This window comes from Psittacula echo, assembly GCF_963264785.1.
Source record: "Psittacula echo genome assembly, chromosome: 3".
Classification (NCBI taxonomy): Eukaryota; Metazoa; Chordata; class Aves; order Psittaciformes; family Psittacidae; genus Psittacula; species Psittacula echo.
This window is the reverse complement of record NC_137736.1, coordinates 35,165,569-35,181,068: the sequence shown is the minus strand read 5'-3', so window position 1 is coordinate 35,181,068 and position 15,500 is coordinate 35,165,569. Positions and strand designations below refer to the sequence as shown.

Sequence of the window (15,500 nt, the reverse complement as noted above, 5' to 3'; positions counted from 1 at the left end):
TTGGAATATGCAGAATAGAGAAGTTCAAAACTGGGGCTTTCTACCAGATGCTTTTGATTAAGCTATAAACAACTAAATGCAAATGGACTGTTGTGAGCAATTAAAATACAATGCTCCTAATGTTCCAGTAATTAAAAATGCATCCTGTGTTCTTAACAGTAGAGTTATGTCTTCCTAGCTTAAGTTAGTCAAAGGTCTTTGCTGCATTTCTCTGATGCATTCCTAAGCAGCAGTGCTTAGCTTCAGTACCCATTTCAATTTTGTGTAGATGGAATTAAACACTTGGAAGGTTATACATGGTTACCAGAAAGTTTTAAAAAGATTAATATTTTATTGAGCTTTGAAGAAATCTGAAGGCTTGTAGAAAAAGAAATTAAGGAAAAGCCTGGTGATTGACTGCAGATTTGATCAGTTGGTCTGGTTTTTAACTCTGAAGAGTCATGGAACATAGCTTGTTCTGCTCTTAAATCAGATTGCATCCAACGGTACCTCTTGGCTACTGACTGGATAAATCCAAATTGATAAATTCCCTGATTTGTAGCATTTCCAACATTTGAGAAACAAGAAAGGTTCCTGGTTATCTCTCCCTCCCAAGCACTGCTGAGCACAAGCTGCTGAGAAGGGCAAAGACGTTGTTTTCAGTTTCCTTCTAGAGCCAGCCTGCACCACATGGCAGCTGTGAATTACGAAACTTTAGTTATTCCCTGTCTGGGGGATCATGATGAATGGCATTGTAGAGCTTTAATGCTACTTTTTTGGACTCGCTTCGAGTAAGCACTGGATTTTTTCTTCCCCCACTTTTAGACCCAGATACCGAAGTTTGTCTTCATGTGCTGCGGCTCCTCCAGTCTGTGATTCTGGAGCCAGAAGTATTGGCCAAGTCAGCCTCTGAGATGCGTGATACTTTGCCATTTCAGCGTATCATTGCACTGTCGAAGAGCCGCAATGCAGATCTGCAAGCACTTGCAAAAGAACTACTTGAAGATCTTAAAATACTTGAGTATGAAGCATAGAAGAGCTCTATGACATCAACTGCTTACGTCTTTCGTATATTTTTATGCTGCAAGAGTTGTTGGAGGTGGGCTTGACTGAAAAAAAGCCTCTGCCTAAGTTTCTCTGACAAAATCCTGTTCAGAAATTAGGTAGCCCAACTAAAATAATACTTGGGGAAAAAGTGGGTTTTGCCTGCCCAAATATAATCTCAGGTGATCTGCTAGAGATGGGACAGACTTAATTTCTTTGAGTAGGATTTTGCTGGTAACAAGTGTCTGAAATGATCCAGGTTATGTTACCTACTTGCTATATATAGGGAGTAAAGTAATAATTTCTTTCATTGTTAATATATAGTTTATTGTAGTGGTAAGTAACCCTTTTGATCCAACTTTGTGCTTTTTCACAACTCTTCTGTGTCAGAATGCATCCCAAGTTCCAGTTTTATTGTTGTTATTTCTCACCTTTTCTATTTTAATAAAAGAAAACTTAAATTCTGTAGCATGAAATGGATTCTGCTTTCAAAATTCACATTCAGATTCACTCAAACTGCAAATTGACCCAGTCTGTGGCTGCCAGGCGTAGTAGAAATTGAGCCATTGTTTTTTCAAAAGCCCTGAAAAAAGGGCATGAATTACTGGTCTATGGTACCTGGTTGTGTGCTGAAGAGGCTAAAATGAACTGCTGCTCTGTCAAGAGCAGCACTGCATTCCCTCACAACTGTTGTGTTTCTTAGAACTTCTGTGTACAGATCGTTTACCTCAATGGTAAATGCAAACATTTGCGTGTTTAGTATTAGTAGAATTTACACTTTTTTTTTTAGAAAAAAATAGCATCCATTCATGTGGTGACAGAAACCCAGCTGTTTGGGTGATGCTGTTCAGCGAAATGGCAGATGAGAAATGCAATGCTGTGGTAGCAACATTTTCCATACTAAAGTTCCTGTACCTTAGCTGTGAACCCTCTGCTGTGAATTTTGTATTAACAAAATAGAGTGTGGATTTCTAATTCAAATGTATAGAAAACATTCTTCGATAGATTTAGATGAGATATTAGGAAGAAATTTTTTACTAATGTGGCTAGTGAGGCACTGGCACAGGTTGCCCAGAGAAGTTGTGGTTGCCCCATCCATGGCAGTGTTCTAGACCAGGCTGGATGGGGCTTTGAGCAGCCTGGTCTAGTGGAAGGTGTTCCTGGCCATGGTATGGGTGTTGGAACTGGATGATATTTAAGTTTCCTTCCAACCCAATCCAGTCTGTGATTCTAAAATATGAAGTAAACATTGCAGGATTTAAATATTGTGATTGGCAGACAGTTTTAGAGGAAGACCATCGTAAAATTTGTAAGTTAAGTTATAGGTCATCTCCCATTATGCTGTTTGCAGAATGATGAATGTTCAGAGTTAGAAATGTAATAAATCACTCATAATAATTGCCTCAAATGCTACAGATGGTAGCAGTCTGATTTGGGACTGTCTGAGATGAAGACTAAGATACAGATCTCACATACATGAAAGGGTTGCATAGGGTTCCTCTTTGTTTGATTGAATACATCGAACTTACCAACTGCAGATTTTTGAAAGCATTTAAATCTTCTTTAAAGCATGCTTTTTTTGGATTTGTTTTCTTATCTTGCTCTCCTAGTTAAACCTCTTAGAGTTTAATGCTAAAGTGATCAAAATGATAATCGGTAATTTCCTGGAATATCGACTCGTGAAAGCATTCAATTTTGAGAAAGACTAAAGGGCATCCACTTTCCATTTGTTTGGTATCTGCCCATGAAGGTCTTTCATCAAACTTTTGGAAGCCAGTAAATAAAAGGAAAGTAATTCTGTGAGCAGAGGAGCTGATAAGCCTCGTGTCCTGTGGATTTGAGATATTTCTTGAAAATTTCCCTGTCCTTCCTAGCCCTTCCCCTGAAACCAAGCCCACCCAAGGAGCAGCAGGGAGTGCACAGGCTGAGAGTGACAAGGATGCTCTTGGCCAGGTTAGTAAGTGGTGGTGATGGGCTGGTTAGCTGCCGCCAAGCAAGGTGTACACTACACTGCCACCTTTGCCCTTGTGAAGGTTTTAATTTAGGCCTTTTCTGCTGTTATCCTAGCTGGTCAGGTAGCTTGAGGGAGCTTTTAATTACCTTTGAGAAGTCTTCTCCCTCTGTCAACTTTGCTGAGAGCTGACTGATAGATTCAGTGTTATGAGAGGCATTGGCAATGCAATTGCACCTCATTTCCATATGAAATTGGGAAACAAAATGCTCAGGACTGTTCATGTTAATTGTGTGTCCACTGGCATGGTCAGCACTTAAAAGCCATGCTAAATAGGTGATTTGAGGCGCTACAGTTTTTCTGGAGCAAGCTGCTTATATCTGATAAGCTTTTGAATGTCTCCCAGATGACTTTATTTTCAGGTGTAGTTTGCCAGAACTTTTTCTTCAGAATCATATTCAGAATCAAGCCATCAATGATCCACTGACCTTGAGAAAGTCTTTTTTATGTACTAAGCGCTTCATTATGCAAGACCGATAAATTAGAAGAAGTCACCCCATCTATGAAACACACGGTACCTTCAAAAATATCAGAAGCATCAGAAAGAACCTGTGACAGACAGGTCTCTAGCAAAGTCTGTATGTTTTCCCTAAATTTACTTTGGCTAGGTGTCTGAAATCAATGCTAAAGCTTTAATTCTTTATTTGGATTATGGAAAAGAAAAAGGCAACATTTGAGGGGAATTTGTTGTCAGGGGAAGCAAATTCATAATACTTTTTGGTTTGGGGAAAGAAAAAAGGGGTCAGTTGAGTCAAGCTGTGCTGAAGGCAAGTGGATGAAAGCCAGGGATAAGCCTGATCCCTTAACATTAATTACAGAGTGTTTGAAATTTCATAAAGGTTTCTCATACTTAAATAGTAAAATAGATTGGACATTCCTAGTTGCAGATTGCATTATGAGCTGTTAGTTCCTTTTGCTGTTTTTCAGGTTCCCTTATTCCCCAGTCACCCATTTGATGGAGCCGGGGACCAGCCCCCTCCTGCTCCTCTGCAGGCCTAGGGCTATGTTGCAACTGGTTGAACCTTTTTGCTGTGGAAATGAAGCCTGCAGCTTTCCATATAGGCAACCCCAAGGAAGCTGTGTCTTCTCCATCCCTGGCAGTGTTCAAGGCCAGGCTGGATGGGGCCGTGGGTGACATGGTCTAGTGGAAGGTGTCCCTGCCCGTGTCAAGGGGTTGGAACTGGATGGTGTTAGGGTCCTTTCCAACCCAAACCATTCTGTGATTCTATGATCTGCTATATCCCATGCATATGGTTGGATATGTCATGGTGGGATTCTTCCAGACCTTGGCATCTGTCATAAACTAATGGTCTGTACTCTCCAATCAGTGGTATCAATGCCTTCTTTGTTGTTTCTTTCTCCACCCTAAAATTAGTGGGAGTCTTGTGCCACTGGCTGTAGAGAAAGGTCCAGCTATTTGCTGAGACAAGGTGCCAACTGCTTAGTTTAGATGGCTAAAATTGGGTGAGATGGATCCTTCCTTTTGGTGTCTATTTTGCAGTAATAGATACAGAGCTAGTTTTCAGGTTGCCCTACTGTTCACAGACAGGGTTTTAGAATCTTGTTTGTTGATAAGCTTGAGAAATCCCTGTTTGGAGCAGAAGAGCATTTAAACTCTTAATTTGTCTTCATGTGGCTAGTGCCAGAAATTAGGCTAAGTAACTGTGGATCCCCTTTGAGTCTCTCTCTTCCCTGAAACACATGTGGGTTTTGACAGTTTATGAATGGAAGAAAGTCTTTAAATAGCAAGTGGTGCTCCAAAAACTCAGAGCCTGTCAAAGCTGCACTTACAAAGTTGGACAACAGGTGATAGACAGAACACAATGTGACACTGTAAGGTGCTCTTGCAGTTGAAAACTGGTTAACAATACACATTATAAATCTCTGGGTTTACTTTGCTGTGAAGTTTTGCTTCAGACTGAAACTGGGGGCCATTAGGAAGTTTTACTGGTTTAAGATCAAGTGTGCAGACTATGCTTTGGAATACACCAGCTTTAGAATGTTGCTTTTTCTGGATCCTGTTGAAAAGTGTGGGATTCTTCTGTGTAGTAGTTGATTAACTGCATTACAAGCTTGCAGGAGAAGAGGCAGTTCACACAGCCAAAGCACTAGTTCCACTAGCTGCGTTCAAAGTATCGAGTTAGTCCATTGTTGCCATTTCCTCTGTTGCACAATCTCAGAGTTTCAACGAAGAAGAAAATGTGAGTTTGGTTTTGGCTTTCAGATTATCAAAGTTACTGCAGACTTATACCCATATAACTCAAAGCAAGATTTGGTTCTTATGACAAGCTGTCTCAAAAGATTAGAAGTCTCTTTTAAAGATCCTCTGAAGAAAGTACCTGTTTACTTCACAGTATCAGCTGCACAATTAAAATTGAACTTTACTCCTTTCAGTTTTACATACTGTGTACAGAGCCACTGAAATGACGTCAGTTTGCTGATGCTCCTGGGAAATAACCAGCTTTTCGTATTTGATGTTGATGATAATTAGAGGCAAAGGGGAAATTAAGGAGGATCCCCTCAAATGTATTTCCTGTAACTTAAGTTTAGCTTTGTAATGGACTCTCCCACCAGTTTTTCATGTGGTTATCTTAGGCTGATCTTTGGCCTGGACTGTGACCTAGCCAAAAAGAAACTGGAAAACCTCAATAGAAGAAAGTAAGGCCCAATTTGAATGGTGTCTTTGTACCACATGCTGAGTGGCAGGCATGGCAGCATGAGTGGCCTGGTGTCTCTGGAGTGCACTGTGAGATCTTGGATGAGAAGAGCAACCAGCTGCCCAGTTCCTGAGGGAAGCTGGTGTTGGTTGCATGCTGATGCTGGCTCACTCCCAGGAGCTAATGACAAAGGTGGTGAACTTAAAGGTCAAGACACGACACTTCATCCCATTATGGTTATTTAAGAGAGAGAAGTAAGTAAGAATGGGAAAGGGTGATAATTTGGTCATACAGCCACGAGTGAACTTCCAGATGATTCAATTTCAGCTGGTTGCACCAGTCATTTTGCTGCTCCTTTGGGTTGACATTTGCACTGGTGATATGCACTGATTAGCGCAAGTTGGACTTCAGAATTGATAAGACTTTACAAGTCTTGCAAGTGCTGCATGATTCACCACCTCTGCTGCTTCCAGTCCTGCAAGGATGCTGGAGATGAGGAAAAGGGATTTTATTGGGGAATAAGGAGCCTCTGTTTCCTCTTTTATCCCTGCCAATGCATGCCCAACGAAGTTAAGGGAGGTTGCCTGGAGAACATAAAGAAGGACTACAGAGCCCTGGGAGAGGTGGTTAGGGGCTCTGGAGCTCAGATTGTCTTTTCATCAATTCTCCAGGACACGGGGGGGGACCTTAAAAAAGCTAGGAGGATTGGCCAGGTTAATAAATGGTTAAAAGGATGGTGCCATAGTCAAGGGTTTGGGTATTTTGAATACAGGACCCTAGTTAGTAGGCCAGGTCTACTGGGGGCTGGTAGAGCTGATCTGACAAAGAAGAGGAAGAGAGGTTTTGGTAGGAGGCTTGCCAGGCTGATCAACGTTTCTTTAAACTAGATGTGTTGGGAGAGGGGGGCATTGTTTCATCTCAACACACCCAGTCAGTTGCCAGCACCTACAATAAATGCTCGGAGCAATGTGGAGACATTCCAGCCGCTCCAGCCAATGAGCCGGCTTCATCTGGAGCTCGGCTCAGATGCCCCTATACAAACGCCCATAGCATGGGAAACAAACAAGAGGAATTAGAGATGTGTGCACAACTACAGGAGTATGATATAGTAGGCATCACAGAAACATGGTGGGATGGCTCCTATGAGTGGAGAGTTGGAATGGAAGGTTACAGGCTCTTTAGAAAAGACAGGCCTGGCAGGTGGGGAGGGGGAGTTGCTATTTATGTTAGGGATAGGCTGGAGAGTATGGAACTCTGTCTGGGGATGGGTGTCTCTCTGGGGACAGAGAGTTTGTGGGTCAAGGTTAAAGGGAGAGCAGTGATGGGGGACATTACTGTGGGGATCTGTTACAGATCGCCTGATCAAGAGGAATCTGTGGATGAAGTGCTCTATAGGCAGATAGGAACAGCCTCACACTCACAGGCCCTCGTTCTCATGGGAGACTTCAACCAACCTGACATCTGTTGGAGTGAAGGTACGGCCCGGCACAAGCAATCCAGGAGGTTCCTCAATTGTGTGGAAGACAACTTCCTTCTGCAAGTAATAGAGAAGCTGACAAGGAGAAGTGCCATGCTTGACCTTGTGCTCACCAACAGGGAAGGGCTGGTTGGAAATGTGATGCTCCAGGGCAGCCTTGGTTGCAGTGACCACGAGATGGTCGAATTCTTGATCCTCAGGACAGTGAGAAGAGCGTGCAGCAAGATCACTGCCCTGGACTTCAAGAGAGCAGACTTTGGTCTCTTCAGGAACCTGCTTAGTAAGGTTCCATGGGATACAGCCCTAGAGGGCAGGGGGGCCCAAGACTGTTGGTTGTTATTCAAGGATCACCTGCTCCAAGCTCAGAAGTGTTGCATCCCAACTAGAAGGAAGTGCAGCAGGAGGGCCAGGAGACCTCCTTGGATGGATAAGGAGCTGCTCAGGAAAATTCAAAGGAAAAAAGAGGCTTATAGAAGGTGGAAGCAGGGACAGGCGGCCTGGGAAGAATACAGGGATGCTGTCTGGGAAGCTAGGGACCAGGTGAGGAAGGCTAAGGCCCAGTTAGAATTGAACTTGGCTAGGGATGTGAAGGATAACAGGAAGGGATTCTATAGGTACGTAGCGAGTAAAAGACAGACTAGGGACAACGTAGGCCCCTTCTGGAAGATATCGGGAGAACTGGCTACCCAGGATTTGGAGAAGGCTGAGGTTCTTAATGACTTCTTTGCCTTGGTCTTCACTGGCAAAGTCTCTGACTGCACCGCCCAAGTCTTGGAAGGCAGACACAGGGACTGTGAGAATTAAGACCTTGAGCCCATTGTAGGAGAGGATCTGGTTCAAGACCATCTTAAAAACCTAAACGTACACAAGTCCATGGGACCTGACGAAATCCATCCACGGGTCCTGAAGGAGCTGGCAAATGAGGTTGCTAAGCCACTGGCCATCATATTTGAAAAATCATGGCAGTCAGGTGAAGTTCCCGACGACTGGAAAAAGGGAAATATAACCCCCATTTTCAAGAAGGGGAAAATGGATGACCCCGGGGAACTACAGACCAGTCAGTCTCACCTCTGTGCCTGGCAAAATCTTGGAGCAGATTCTCCTGGAAGGCATGCTAAGGCACATGAAAAACAACAAGGTGCTTGGTGACAGCCAGCATGGCTTCACTAAGGGGAAATCCTGCCTGACCAATCTGGTGGCCTTCTATGATGGGGCTACGAAACTGATGGACAGGGGCAGAGCAGTTGACGTCATCTACCTGGACTTGTGCGAAGCGTTCGACACTGTTCCACACAACATCCTTGTCTCTAAATTGGAGAGACATCAATTTGATGGGTGGACCACTCGGTGGATAAAGAACTGGCTGGATGGCCACACACAAAGAGTTGTGGTCAATGGCTCGATGTCCGGCTGGAGACCGGTAACGAGTGGTGTCCATCAGGGATTGGTGTTGGGACCGGTCTTGTTCAACATCTTTGTCGGTGACATGGACAGTGGGATTGAGTGCGCCCTCAGCAAGTTTGCTGATGACACCAAGCTGTGTGGTTCGGTTGATACGCCAGAGGGAAGGGATGCCATCCAGAGGGACCTCAACACGCTTCTGAGGTGGGCTGATGCCAACCTTATGAAGTTCAACCATGCAAAGTGCAAGGTCCTACACCTGGGTCGGAGCAATCCCAGGCACGGCTACAGGTTGGGCAGAGAAGAGATTCAGAGCAGCCCTGCAGAGAAGGACTTGGGGGTGTTGGTCAATGAAAAAATGAACATGAGCTGGCTTTAGTGTGCACTCGCAACCCAGAAAGCCAACCGTATCCTGGGCTGCATCAAAACGAGTGCGACCAGCAGGTCGAAGGAGGTGATCCTGCCCCTCTACTCTGCTTTCGTGAGACCTCACTTGGAGTACTGTGTGCAGTTCTGGTGTCCTCAACATAAAAAGGACATGGAACTGTTGGAACAAGTCCAGAGGAGGACCACGAGGATGATCAGGAGACTGGAGCACCTCCCGTATGAAGACAGGCTGAGAAAGTTGGGGTTGTTCAGCCTGGAGAAGAGAAGGCTGCGTGGAGACCTCATAGCAGCCTTCCAGTATCTGAAGGGGGCCTACAAGGATGCTGGGGATGGACTCTTCATTAGGGACTGTAGTGACAGGACAAGGGGTAACGGGTTCAAACTTAAACAGGGGAAGTTTAGATTGGATCTAAGGAAGAAATTCTTTACTGTGAGGGTGGTGAGGCACTGGAATGGGTTGCCCAGGGAGGCTGCGAATGCTCCATCCTTGGCAGTGCTCAAGGCCAGGTTGGATGAGGCCTTGGGTGGCATGGTTTAGTGTGGGGTGTCCGTGCCCATGGCAGAGGGGTTGGAACTGGATGATCTTAAGGTCCTTTCCAACCCTAACTATTCTATGATTCTATGATTCTAAGGGATAAGCAAAGCATAGCTGCTCCTCCCTTTCTTAGCATCTAATTTGCAGCTGCATGTGACCATGTCTGTGTTGTTCTGTAGGTGATTTTCCTGATTTGTATGCAGGAGCCTTTGCAACTGCTAGTTGCTCCTTGTAAATGTGAATTACAAGTTACAGCTGATAAAAAGTCACCAGAAAACTCCGGCTCATACAGATTTTAACTTCCCCAGTGCTTTAGGATGACCTTTACAATCTGTAACTTGCTCTGTCAGACACCTCTAAAAGACTTTGACCGAATTACAGTTCTGCATGTAATTTACAGGACTATAATTTTTACTGTGGGTGCGACAGCAGTTAAAGCACTTCTGGTGCCAGGTGCTCAGTCTTCTTGAGTGCATGTGCTTTTCATTTTCTGTGCTGTTGGGCTGCTGTTGGGAAAGGCAGCAGTCACCGAGGGCAAGGCTGGTGTGGGCCTTAGAAAGGACTGGAGGAGCAGAATGTTGTAGATGGTAGATGGGGAAGGTCAGGTCTGACTGAGCTACATAAGTGGCTTTCACACCACCGCGGTCTTGCTTTGCACTGAAGCAAGGAATGGGTTGGGCAAGTGAGCTGTTGGAAGCTGTCCATAGAGAGATAAATGCCTCCTCCTGTAGCTGTATCACCACTGGGGTCAAACTTAAGTGCGGCAGTCACACTGTATTAGCATAAAGCAGAAAATGGTGAATGTAGGAAAATAAAGCCCAGTTCTTAGATCTGTGCCCTTGCCTCCTGAGCAGGATCTGTGGTGTCCACAATCAGATTCAAGGGCACCTTGGCTTAGCCATGGCATGTGTGAAAGCTGATCAGTGCAACCCACCCCTTGCTATTCCCAGCATACACAGAGTTTTACCAGAGGACTTGCAGCTACAGTTCCTGGCATTTTTACAGCTGTTATAGTGCTCGTTGGGTCCTTTGGTGCAACACAAGGATAGATCTTCAGGACCTCTCTCTCCAGTCCGAGTGAGCTGGGGCTGTTCAGCCTGGAGAAGAGAAGGCTCCAGGGAGACCTTGGAGCAGCCTTCCAGTACCTAAAGGGGGCCTACAGGAAATGTGGAGAGGGACTTTTTAGAAGGGCATTGACTGATAGGATAAGGGGTAATGGCTTTAAATGGAAAGAAGGTAGATTTAGATTAGACATTAGGAAGAAATTCTTTACTGTGAGAGTGGTGAGACACTGGCACAGGTTTCCCAGAGAAGTTGTGGATCACTTCCCATCCCTGTTCAAGGCCAGGTTGGACAGGGCTTTGAGCAATTTGGTCTGGTGGAAGTTGTCTCTGCCTGTGGCAAGGGTTTCGGAACTAAATGGTCTTTATGGTCCTCTTCCAACCCAAACCGGTCTATGATTCTATGACGCTATGGTAGGAGGGAGTGAAGTCTCTGAGGAGGCAACCAGCAAGGCGGAGTGGCCAAGTGGTGTGGAGCAGACATTCCTGGGATTTGAGCAGTTCTCCGGGCTCTTCCCCGTCGGTGGGGCTGACGTGTCTGCCCAGGTGGGGGTCAGTGGTGATCCTGAATGAGTTTCCTGAGCTGCTTTACTCTGGGAGGACAGCTGAAAGCACCAGAGCCTTGCCTGTGCCAGGAAGTGGCACTAGCTTTGTGCGGGATGCCTTTTCCTAGTAACAAACCTGGGGCAAAGGACAGGGTGGCCAGCCTGAAGGGCAGGCAGACACTGTAAGCCTGAGCACTGGTGAGCAAAGGGATCTCCTTGCCTGCCCTGGCAGACCTTGCTGGCACTGGAGGTGTGCAGGCAGAGCTGCTTGCAGGGTAAACGGGACTTCTGGGGTGTCTGTAATGCATAATGGACCCATAGTCACAACTGGCGCAGCAGATGGGCAGGTGGTTACCTCTGCTTTGCCCATGTAGGCTTGCCATAGTGCTTGCAAGATCCCCAGCGTGCACATACAGAAATATGTGTGCTCTTGTGACTGCTTTCTTGATTTCACAGGTTGGCTGGGTGCGGCTGCATTTTGGAAAATGCAGTGGATGCTTCATCCTGTGACTGACACAAAGAGATGTAGAGCTCCTTGTGCACTCAGAAATTGTTCAGCAGCAAGAAGCTAATGATGGCGATTGCTGTTCTTCCCAAACATATCCTTTCTCTTCTTTTTATTGCAGTAACTGTTTATTCCTTCAGAGCGATTTTCCCGTACATCATTACTACCCTGTTGCAGCAGAAGCTTAATCTCTTTGAACAAGAGTAGCTAAGTAGGAGTGAGTCACCCTCATTCCAGTAAGGAAGCCCCTTCAGGAAGCCTCTCTAGCAATGATGTCCTGTGCAGCCCGGATCCGCCGCCTAGCTATTCAGCTTTAACAATGCTGACAGTGTGTAATACTGCCCCGGAAACCTTCAGAGATTGCTAGTCAGACACAGTCAGTGTCTCCAGTGCCCAGGCAGCTAATCTAGCAGCAGACGGATCTCGGGTAAGGAAGCCAAGGGAAAGGAGGTACCCTCTTGGCTGTAAGTGGCAAGGGACCAAAAGGTGCTGGAGTTGTTTCATGAGCATAGATGGCAACCTGGAACACAGTCAGAAAAAAGGGACTGCCTCTGGGGATCTGAAAGTCAGCTGGAATGCCGAGCTGCTAAAACCAATAGTGCTGCTATAAGTGGCCTAGGGAGAGGGGAGGCTTCAAGGGCGGATTAGAGTATAAGAGCACCATGAAACTGATGTGGAAGCTGCCACAGAGGCAGCAGCTTTTGAGCAATGTACTGAACCTGTAACAGAAAGCACTTGGTATCCCATAAGCCTTTGCCCCCGGGTTAGTACACAATTTTCAGGATGGAAAAAGGGAGAAAGTGCATTTGCCATTAATTTTTAATGATAATGGAGTATTCTGCGGTGATAGGCAGTTTCTGCTATACAGGCTGTCTACAGCAGGGGGTGGCCCACTGGCAACCTTCTCCCTGATAAGGCTGTTTACAAGAGGAGCATAAAGGAAATGTTTCTAAGGCAGTGCTATAATGCCACAAAAAATGAAACATTACTACATAAACTGAGCATTTCCACTGAAGTGCTCTGCCGCTACTGAATTATAGTTTCTTAGACCTGCATTTGAGTTTCTTTGGGTACAAGAAGATTGTACAGCTTGTGCTCCACTGGTGCCCAGGAGATACTCTCTCCATAGTTTCTGCTCCAGGATGAGGAGGGTGTAGCTGCTGGGCTTATCTGGGACTTCAGGGATGTGGATTTGGTTCCCTGAGCAGTCATAGACCTCCTGTATGCCAAAGTAAGCCATGTGGATGAAATTTGCTGAGGGGCTGAGCTCCTATTGGAGCATTCCTGATTTCAGAGGGAGTATGCTGGAGTTTTCAGTCCTCCAAATTAGATTTCTGCGTTGGTTCTCTTTTCATATAGCTCCACTCCTTTCTGTCTTAGTCTGACCACTTTTATTTGGGTTGCAAAAGTCTTTGGGATAAGTAACTAAAGCATCTGGCAGACAGAAGGGGGCTGTCATCTTGCTTGGCTAGTATTGCAGTCCAAGTAATGGGTGGCAGAGGGAAGGAGAAGAGGAAGCCTGAGGTATGGAGGATACCCAGGCTACTGCTTCCAGCCTCTGGCTGGCTCCTGGCTAAGTTGATTGCGTAGCTGTGACATGGCCTCTCTGCTGATCTGATAGTCCACTCATGGGTAATGAGTGAGACCCACGCAAGCTGCTAAGAGGACCCATCTTTGCAAAGTCCTGCAAGTCCTTTTCATCCCAGGAGATGTTGCTACTGCCAGGTTACAGAACAGATACAAGGAATGTGTTCAGGCACTGGCACAGGTTGCCCAGAGAAGCTGTGGCTGCCCCATCCCTGGCAGTGTTCAAGGCCAGGTTGGATGGGGCTTTGGGCAACCTGGTCTAGTGGAAGGTGTCCCTGCCCATGGCAGGGGTTTCGAACTGGATGATCTTTAAGTCTCTTTCAACCCAAACCGTTCTGTGATGATGAGTTCTATGAACTCAGTGGAAAAGAAGGCCCTGGCCATGCTTTTTCTGCCTATCTGCAGCGCAGCTGGCACACAACAGTCTGAATTTGTGTGGTGTGAGCTCTCTTGGGCTCATGCTGTGAAAGCAGGACATGAGTGCCAGGAGGAGCAGCTCCTATATTGAAGGGAGGATTAAAACTGGTGTTCCAGCTTTTACCATAGGTTATGGGAGGAAGAAGTACTCCAGCCCTGTGCTCCTCTGCCCCTCCAGTTGGGAGATTGCTAAGATCCTAAATAAGGATCTTGAGATCTTAAATGAGATGCTAAGATTATAAGTGAGAATGAAGCAATCCCTTCTTATGCTTTGAGGGAAGACAAAAGGACAAAGGGCATTCTGGCACCAAAAGGAAGAGAAAAAAGAAACTTGTTTCCAAGGATTCAACCCTTAAGCACAGTGACATAGAAAGAAGGAGATTCTGTTTACAGAGGAAGTGAGAAAGGACAGGGAAAGAAGCAGCTGGCCAAAGAAAGCTTGTCCTTTGGGACAGGGCAGAGAGGTAGGTCTGTTCCTTGGGGAGCTTGTCTCTCAGAAGCAGAAACCACTGTCTGTGGCTGCATTGCCTGTGGCACTGGTGCGCTGCTGTTCATGGGCCAGGCTCTGAGGAGGACCATGTCAGCACTCATTCGTGCAGGGTCAGGGCAGGATTTGGAATACCGAATCTTTCATTCCTGAAGAATTCAACTTCCTTGGAAAGTAAAAGATACGGTTGGGAGTGGGCAACCTAAGACTAAGTGTGTGTCCTGTGTGCTTTGTTCCTGCTCCTAGGAGCGGTCTGGAGAAGCTGTTTGGGTCTATGGCATCATTCTGACTGTGGATCAGCACATTTCCCAGACTTTCAGCTGAGCACAGCGTGTGTCTGTGCTGCCCCTGCAGCCCTCATCTCCCTGTCAGGTCTCAAAAAGTTCCTTCCTTCATTCCACAACCTGCCCTTACTGCTGAGCCTGCTGGTAGCTTTGGACGGTGTATCTAATAAGCTGACAGCAGAGTAGCTGCAGTGATGCTATCCCTGAGGGGCTGCAGGTCCTGTCTTAACCAAGCAGGCTGATATTTCAGCTTCTCTGCATCAGTGATGAGCATGGTATTGCTGCAGGGGATAGAATGGAACTGAAAAGGGAGAACAGCAGCAGCCGTGACCAGAGTGCTGTGTAAAGTTAACTGGCCTGTCTTGAGCAGCAAAGCCAGGGCACCAGGAGCGGCCCTGCTGTAGCAGGTGCCTTCTTCTGTCTGCTCCATGGCCACAGCCCGCAGAGAGAGGAAGGGAGGCAGACAGGTAGGTGCTGCGACTTTCTGTTTACCCTGACCCTCTCCCAAGGGCTTGCTGTGGTTCCCTTCCTTCCTCTGCCCCGCAGGGGATGCTTGGTTTTTTGCTCTGAATCTCTCACTGTCCCTGAATTCAGAATAGCAGCCAAGGCCAAGGGTGCAACAACAGGGGCAGGGCAGAAGGTCTCCTGGGTGTCTGTGGCTGATAATGGGAATCTTTTTCCCATTTCTGGCCCTTTCATTCCTTTCCACAGACAGGCGTCTTCTGTTCTGTCCTCTTTCTTCTCCTGGGCATTTAGCAGCAGGAAATGCATATGGGCCTGTGTATTGAAAAAGGCTGAAAGCTGCTGTAGCAGGTGGGGTGTAGCTGTCTCTTGTCAGCAGTACTAGACCTGATGCTTATCTGATTTGGACTTGTGTGAACAGGCGGGCAGGAAACATCTTCAGTATCACACAGATAATGCTATCAACTGCAGGGCTTCAGGTGCCTGCACCATGGTGGCAGGGGACAAGGACAACATCAGCAACAACAGAGCGTTACACAAGCAGCACTTATTATGTGTTGTTTAACACATTTTCTGCACAAGGCCAGAACTAATTTGCAGTTGAGCAGCAGAGGAGCTGTCTGCAGGCAGCTGGCTGGATTCAGAGTGACTCAGCTTGCCA

At 46.3% G+C, this 15,500-nt stretch overlaps 1 protein-coding gene across 2 annotated transcripts in view; it reads left to right on the top strand.

Moving 5' to 3' along the window:
- The window catches only part of HSF2BP (heat shock transcription factor 2 binding protein), a gene marked incomplete at both ends in the record, with an annotated part of 30,202 nt that extends 29,189 nt beyond the window's left edge, over window positions 1-1,013 (top strand). For both annotated transcript variants that reach the window (XM_080613252.1, XM_080613251.1), the window contains one exon: window positions 805-1,013. In XM_080613252.1, the coding sequence (XP_080469378.1) occupies window positions 805-1,013 (209 nt within the window). The remainder of the gene's footprint in view (window positions 1-804) is intronic.
- Window positions 1,014-15,500: the final 14,487 nt, after the last annotated feature.